General features: G+C 40.4%; 1 protein-coding gene across 1 annotated transcript in view; it reads left to right on the top strand.

Annotated features, from left to right (window-relative positions):
- Positions 1-367: 367 nt before the first annotated feature.
- The window catches only part of rab11fip5a (RAB11 family interacting protein 5a (class I)), a 29,387-nt gene continuing 21,913 nt past the window's right edge, over positions 368-7,841 (top strand). Inside the window, exon 1 of the mRNA XM_079843402.1 lies at positions 368-1,035. Coding sequence (XP_079699528.1) covers positions 659-1,035 — 377 coding nt within the window. The 5' untranslated portion in view covers positions 368-658. The remainder of the gene's footprint in view (positions 1,036-7,841) is intronic.

The raw sequence follows: 7,841 nt of genomic DNA, 5'->3' as shown, positions 1-7,841 counted from the left end.
TGACCCTTTGCACCCTAATAAAAAAAATATGAATAATGGTTTTCAATGTGGCCCAAAATTGTCAAGATGATCCCAGGTGGGTGAAGTTTCTCGAGACAACATGAGGGTTAAAACCCTGCCCTGTACCAGAGGCTTCCCGGTTTAAAGTCCGCGCATCCCCGTGTATCTGCAATATTATGTCATCGTATTCGGATTCTCGCGCAGGATAGCTCGCCTTTAAGGTATTTTAGCAAAGTTCGACTACGAACGACTGTTTATTCAGAGGTTGCCGAGTGAAACAGCTTTTTTAAAATGCACTCGAGAGAACGTGTATTTTAGAGCAGCACGAATGCAGCATGCTGTAGTCGGGGTACCCAGTCACTTCCTTGTCCTGCGGAGAGGAGAAAGCAGTGACGTCGGTAGACCGGTCTGCACGGTGGATGTAACGCCGCAGAGGGAAACCTGTCCGCTCGACCCGGACAAACGACCCACGCCGGCGTGCCGACACATATCAGCCACTTTATCGTGGGCGGCTCGACGCCTCACGCGCGCTGAATCTTAAAAATGTTTTGCTGTGGACCACGACGATAGGCTGGCGGTTAAGCAACGCTCGACCGGGAGATCAGCCGTTATCAGCTGCCCCACTGTCTATGTGTCCGTGTGCGGTGCACCGGTGACCATGTCCTTGTTGAAGAGTGACGAGGAGCAGCGATGGGTGCCAACGCACGTGCAGGTAACTGTGCTACGGGCCCGGGGGTTGCGCGCGAAGGGTAAACACGGCACCAGCGATGTTTACACCATCATCCAGCTGGGCAAAGAGAAATATTCCACGTGCGTGATGGAGAAGACTACGGATCCGGAATGGGGTGAGGAATGCGCGTTCGAGCTGCAGCCGGGGATCCTGGAGGAGGGAGGGCGAGACGCTTACCCACCCGGTAGTGGCGACCTGACCCTCACCGTTATGCACCGTGCTCTCATAGGGCTAGATGTGTTCCTGGGCCAGGCTGTTATACCGGTGGATGAAGCCTTCCAGGATCGGAAATCCATGAAAAACGAGTAAGTTTGTCTTTGCATTGACTGTTTATGTATTTATTCGTTGTTGTTATCAGTATCAGTCTGAATGAGCAGCTGTGGCTGAATGAAGATTAATTTGTGCCATTAGCCCAGATGTCTTACTCAGAGTGCTGCAATCTGTTCCTCTGCAGTCACACCCTCTAAAGTGGGCCTGGATGTTTGACTGAGGAAAGTAGGGGAATTTTCCTTGGTGTTTTCCTTTCCTGTTCCTGGTGGCCTCTCAATGGTACAAAATGAATATCTTCCTCATCGAACACAGCAGATGAGAGGCTCCAAAACCTGAAATGGGTGTGTCCCATAAGGGAAACATCCTAAATGTGTTAAAGGGTTAGATCACCCAAAAATTTTAATTCTGTCATTAATTACTCACCCTCATGTCGTGCCAAACCCGTAAGACCTTCGTTCGTCTTCAGAACACAACTCCATAGGCAGCAATCTAATTACCACTTTCAAGGCCCAGAAAGGTAGGAAAGTACAGTGGTTCAACCTTAATTTTATGAAGCAACGAGAATACTTTTTAGTGCGCAAAAAACACACAAAAATAATGACTTTATTCAACAATCTCTTGTCGTTGCCAGTCTCCTACGCTGTTGACAAACGGGGCTCACCATTGGCTAGCTCCTGCGTCAGCATCACACGAATGCGTTGTGGTGCTCACGTGAACCGCGTCGGCCAATGGTAAGCCAGCGTTCAGCGCTTCGAAAACGCTGAACTGTATTTACTACGTCAGCAGCATAGGAGACTGGCATGGACTACAATAGGTTGTTGAATAAAGTAATTACTTTTTGTGCGCAGACCCTCCCCGAAAAATATTCTCGTCGCTTCATAAAATTAAGGTTGAATTTTAACCATGTCTTTCCTACCTTTCTTGTAATTTTTACAAATTAGTTTCAAGCTACATTCAAATGAAATCCTATTCAAATCTCAATAGGTTTCATTCTGACTGTTCTGATTGGATTTTGCGTAGCTTTTTTTCTTATGTCACTTTCTCACGCCACGTAAACACGTCAGACATGGTTACGGAAACAACGTTGTGTTGTCGATGTGCAGGTCGATCAGAAAATTATAATATAATGGAGACATCTCCATGGTCCAGTGGTGAGGTGATTACCACATGAGTCCACCAGTCACGGCCTGGTCCACAGACCTCATTGAATTTTAAGACTGGCAGAGATGGCAGCATGGAATAAAGTCACTGATGCCAGCCTCCTAACATTGTCATATTGTAAAACAACATTGCAAACCATGTTGTTTTTGGCATATGCCTACCAATGCAACGCCATTGCAATGGAAACAGCGCAGATAGACTATTCCGGAAAACGAAAGTGTGCTGCGGGAAACAGTATGGACAGTTAATAATTTAGATCAGATTCCATTCGGATACACAAATAATTGCATTTGGAGTGACAGCGGTATAAACATTGAGGGTGTCCAGGATCAGTGTTGAGAAACGCTTGTTTAGATGTTCTGTATTTTACACATCTGTTTGATTCAGGTAGCTGAACAAAGTGTGGAATATGTCATTGCTTATGCATATGAACAGTCTAGCTTTGCTCTGTCAGCTTTCTGATTATGTAAGATTAAGGCACAAGCAGAAAATGAAGGCTTGGGTCATGTGCTTCTACCTGGTGCATCAGGGCTCTTTACCCATAATGACCCTTTTTGTGTGCTTCACCAATACAATCTCATTGCAATATGTAACTATTTCACATTTTTGGGTATTGGTGGCTAATTCACTCTAAAAAATGCTGGGTTAAAAACAACCCAAGTTGGGTTGAAAATGGACAAACCCAGCAATTGGGTTGTTTTAACCCAGTGAATGGGTTAAATGTTTGCTTAAAACAACCCAATCGCTGGGTTAAAATGACCCAATTGCTGGGTTAGTCCATTTTCAACCCAACTTGGGTTGTTTTTAACCCAGCATTTTTTAGAGTGTTCGTATGAATTTGTATGATCTTATTTATACAGTACGTTTTATGTATCGTACTGTTTAATTAAGTTACTATGCATTACTATTACTATGCGTGACGTGCTATACTCCATGTAGCATCTCAAACCATTTTAAAATGCAATTTTTATCTAGCCATAACAACTAGTCCATTCACATCAAGATATTGTCCTCCAGAAGTAACCAAGAGTTTATAAGCAATAACATAAACATCTGTGGTACTAGATAACGGATATCAGAAGCTCAGAATAGCTCAAGATGATCAGGCAGTGGAGCATGACTTCTTCATGCTTCACTTTTTGAGACATTTTTAAAAATTTCATAACCTGGAGTATATAAAAACTTATGTGTTTCACTGTAGCATGCAAAGGAAAGTGTTTTAAGATGCACTTTAACCTGTATGTAGAGTCTCTGTGCATATATTTATGTGTATGATGATTCTGAGGAAATCTATTTTCTTGAGTAGTTGTGGGTGAGTGAGGCTCTATAGTATATCTAGACTCTAACACTACAGCTGTGAGAAATGTATTCTCAGTATACGCCCCACTTCCTGTAACTGGCCAGCAAATAAAATAAAAAAAATATTTATAGGCTATTATATAGAGGCCGTTCAGCTCTTCTGGTATCACTTATGTTGAGATGTAACCAGAACTGATGTGTTTAACTTATATTAAGGAGTACCTTTTTTAAAAACCTTTTAAATAAGACAAGAATAGGTAATACCTCAAAAATGTGACACAATGACAATTATCCTGCTACTGTACACTGTAAGGCCTACATAATGCTCCCAATTATAGTTACGCACAGGCATTAAATTGTAGCCTTAAAGGGATAGTTTAGACCCAAAAACTCTCCCTCAAGTAGTTCCAACCCTGTATGAATTTTTTTCTTCTGCTGAACACAAAATAAGATATTTTAAAGGTCCCATGGCATGTTTTTAATTTATTTTATTTTATAATGTATTCTGAGGTGTACTTATATTGTTAGTATGATTTTTACATAATAAAATGTCATAATTTAGAAATAAAAGGCATTTTTTTTCTATACTGATGTTTGCCCTCTGGCTGAATGCCCTGTTTCAAGGGGCGTGTCTGCTGTGGGACTTCAGTGAAAACGCCACTGTTGTGATTGGCTGACATCTTTGCATTTGAAATGAGTATTAGATCTTGTAGCGAATGGGGCATGGTTTAACGAGGTCTACGAGGCACGAGCCTGCCAGAGAGACGGATGGACCTGAGTTCACTTCTCATCAGTTCTCTCAGCACGTCTCAGTTCAGTGAACTGTTGTAGTTACTAGCATATACTTCAGGTTATTAGTTTATTTCTAGTCGGAGGGACTGTCACTCATGTCAGAAAGTTAGTAACTTTAGTAAATTATGGATCAGCGCTGACTCGAGACGCAAACCGTTTAGAACGATTCAGTCCGATTTGATGAACTGGTTCGACCGGTTCACTAAAAAGAACCGGTTCAAAAGAACGATTTGTTCGCGAACCGGGCATCACGGACCAGAGACGGAGCGATTGCTAACAAACTTATATTGTAACTACTGAGTTGTGAGAGAGCTGTCCGCGCGAGTTTATTTTGTTTGTATCTGAGAGTTCTGAATAAAAACGAGTCCCAGTCACACCAATCCCGTCTTCCTGCTTATTCAACCAACTTTGTAACACATGTAATGTACCATTACAGCTGTCGACATGAACAAGTTACGATTAAGTGTTGATTATAGCATTATTTTTAGATATTTTCCTATCATATGAAAAGCATCAGTGACGCATGACTTTCATTTTATGAGGTTTTTCAACATGAAAATGAGTTCCCCTAGCCTGAATATTGTCCCCAAGTGGCTAGAAATTTTGATCGGTGTAAACCGAGTTCTGGCTGTCTTTCTCTGCCTTTGAGAAAATGACAGCCCAGACGAGCTGATCTTGAATTTTCCTGTTATGACACCATAACAGGAACGGTTACCTTTGAGTACACAGCGCAAAAAAAGACACAACAGCGCAGTAATCGACTGTAATCCAGTTTATTGTGGGGATAGCTGGCGCCGCGTATGGCGCCTCCGCTGTGGGCGAGATGCAGTACTGGGGGTCGGTGATGTTGAAGGCCGACCGGTCAGTGCAGCCCGAGCTTCGGCGTGAGTGAGGTTTATCTCTAAAGATGTGGCTCTGCCGATGTTGAGCAGAAACTCACGACTGTATGCACATTTAAGAACAGATAGATGCGACAAGGACGTACAAAAACACTGACTCACAAGATAGAAAACACGAAAACACCGTTCTGTCGGGAGAGAGAGAAGCCGCAGCGTGTGCACGAATAATAATAGTTCTGTGTGAACTTGAATAATTAGCTACACATCAGAAATCACTGATCACAGATCAGAAGGAACTGAAAAAAGACTTTCATTTGTACATCAAAACACTGAGAAACTGCCAGCATTCACTCGTTCACAAGCCATGATCTCTCGAGGACAAACAAATATGGCGCTCGCATGGGCGAGCCAAATTCTCTGGGCAGAGGAAAGGGAGGTAACAGTTCCTGTTATGACGTCATAACAGGAAAATTCAAGATCAGCTCGTCTGGGCTGTCATTTTCTCAAAGGCAGAGAAAGACAGCCAGAACTCGGTTTACACCAATCAAAATTTCTAGCCACTTGGGGACAATATTCAGGCTAGGGGAACTCATATTCATGTTGAAAAACCTCATAAAATGAAAGTCATGCCATGGGACCTTTAAAGAACATCGGTAACCAAACAGTTGATGGACCCCATTGACTTCCTTTTTTGATGGACCCCATTTGACTCCTTCCTTCCATCAACTGTTTGGTTACCCATATTCTTCAAAATGTCTTATTTTGTGTTCAGCAGATGAAAGAACTACTTGAGGGTGAGTAAATGATGACAGATTTTTCATTTTTGGGTGAATTATCGCTTTAAATGAGACACTGTAACCTAACTCGACTGGAAAAATCAAATTTTAAGATTAATCCAAAATTGCTCCCTCTCTTTTTTTCCATTTATTTTTTGAGTACACAACGCAAACAGATTCTCAAAGGCTCTGACTCAAAGATGGTGAGTGTGTGTAAAATAAGTTAAGCATTTCAAAAAGCAAGTTAAAATGGTAACACATTAGAATAATGGTCCGTCATTAATGGGTAACTATGCAGGAAGTAATAATGGACTAATGAGTAGTACTACATGAACACTTCAGCTACTACTATTAACTAATAAACAAGCTTCAGTAAGTAATATCAAATTTAGGAGATAGTTCCTTATTAGGTAATCAATAATTGCTGAATGGGATTAGCCTCATTAATGACAATTAACTAACTAGTCACTCTACAGGAATAATATTTTTTCACTTTAAAATAATGGTCCAGGTCACTAGACTAGGTAACACTTGAGTAATTAGTGATGCATTTTATGACTTTATTCAGAGATGACTGATTATGGCTCAGACACACAATAATGTTCTTTATAATTTGTCAGTTAAATCATTAATGAGGCTAATCCCATTCAGTAATTATTGATTGCCTAATAAGGAACTATCTCCTAAATTTGATTTTACTGATTAGTTAAGCTTGTTTCTATATTAGTTAATAGTAGTAGCTGAAGTGTTCATGTAATACTACTCATTAGTCCTGCATTACTTCCTGCATAGTTCCCTATTAATGACAGACATTATTCTAAAGTGTTACCCCCAAAATGATATATGGAAGAACACTCAAGCCTGGCCCAAAACCATCAGGCTTAGTGGGGTAGCAGACATCTACTCTCAATTTACTAAGTGCACTAAATGTTGACACTGAGGGTTTAATATTTCCTGAATATGCTGCTTGCTTCTTGGTTCCTGGTGATTTCCAGATTGCGTGTTGGTATCTCCCCTTGTTTGTGTAGGTGGGGTGAGTCGGGTAGATAGATGAATCATGTAGTTAGTGTGTGGGTTGGCAAATTACCATTGTAAGCTATAACGATTAGATCACTCTTGACTCTGCACATTATGATTAAAAACATTTATTCAGATTTGAATCTGTCAGATGTGAGTTTTCTATACTTGGTTAGCACTGATAGAAGTATAAAAAGTGTTTCCATATATTTACAGATTTTTTTTTTTGAAAGGACCACACCGTGAAAGAGCCAGTTCTGCTGGATGCTGAGTAATAAAGCCCACATCTAACCACACTGCTCACCACAGAGGTGAAATGATTGTAGCGTTGAATCTAGGTTATTCACATTGATACTGGAAGTAGTGGGTGTTTTGGGCTCATTGGTTTGGTGTAGGTACCATAAAAGATGCAGCAAAGAAAACAAAGGACTGATTTGACTTGCTGACTAGTCACTTTCGAATCTTAAGCTCTTCAAAGACACAGACAGTTACATTTTGCGCTTCAACCACCACACAAAGTTCTAAATAAAGAGTAAAAGAAGACAAAATATTCCGTTACTAATTTCTAGTTTACTAGGTTCATGTTGCTTTTCCTTTGCTTAGTTGGCCAGGCATTGTTTGAGCACACCATTGTGCACAATACCGTACATAATACCTCTTGTAACTTAATAAACTTGTCAGAAAAGGTATTTTGCTGAAGGTTTTACTTCAGTTAAGGTCAAGAGGTAAAGGAAAAACGGTTGCTTTATTTAGTTCACATTTTGTACATTAACACTTTTACTTTAGAAATGTCAGTAACACTTTACATTAAGGCCTCATTTGTTAACATTAATCAACGCAAACTAACAATGAAAAATATATTTTAAAGAATTTATTAACCAATTGTTAATATTAGTTAATAAAAAATATAACATGTTCATTTTAGTTTACAGTGCATTAACTAATGTTGTTAACAAA

The sequence above is a fragment of the Gobio gobio genome (assembly GCF_949357685.1).
Source record: "Gobio gobio genome assembly, chromosome: 18".
In the NCBI taxonomy this organism is placed as follows: domain Eukaryota; kingdom Metazoa; phylum Chordata; class Actinopteri; order Cypriniformes; family Gobionidae; genus Gobio; species Gobio gobio.
Note: the sequence above shows the minus strand (reverse complement) of the source record. Positions and strands in the feature narration are given on the sequence as shown.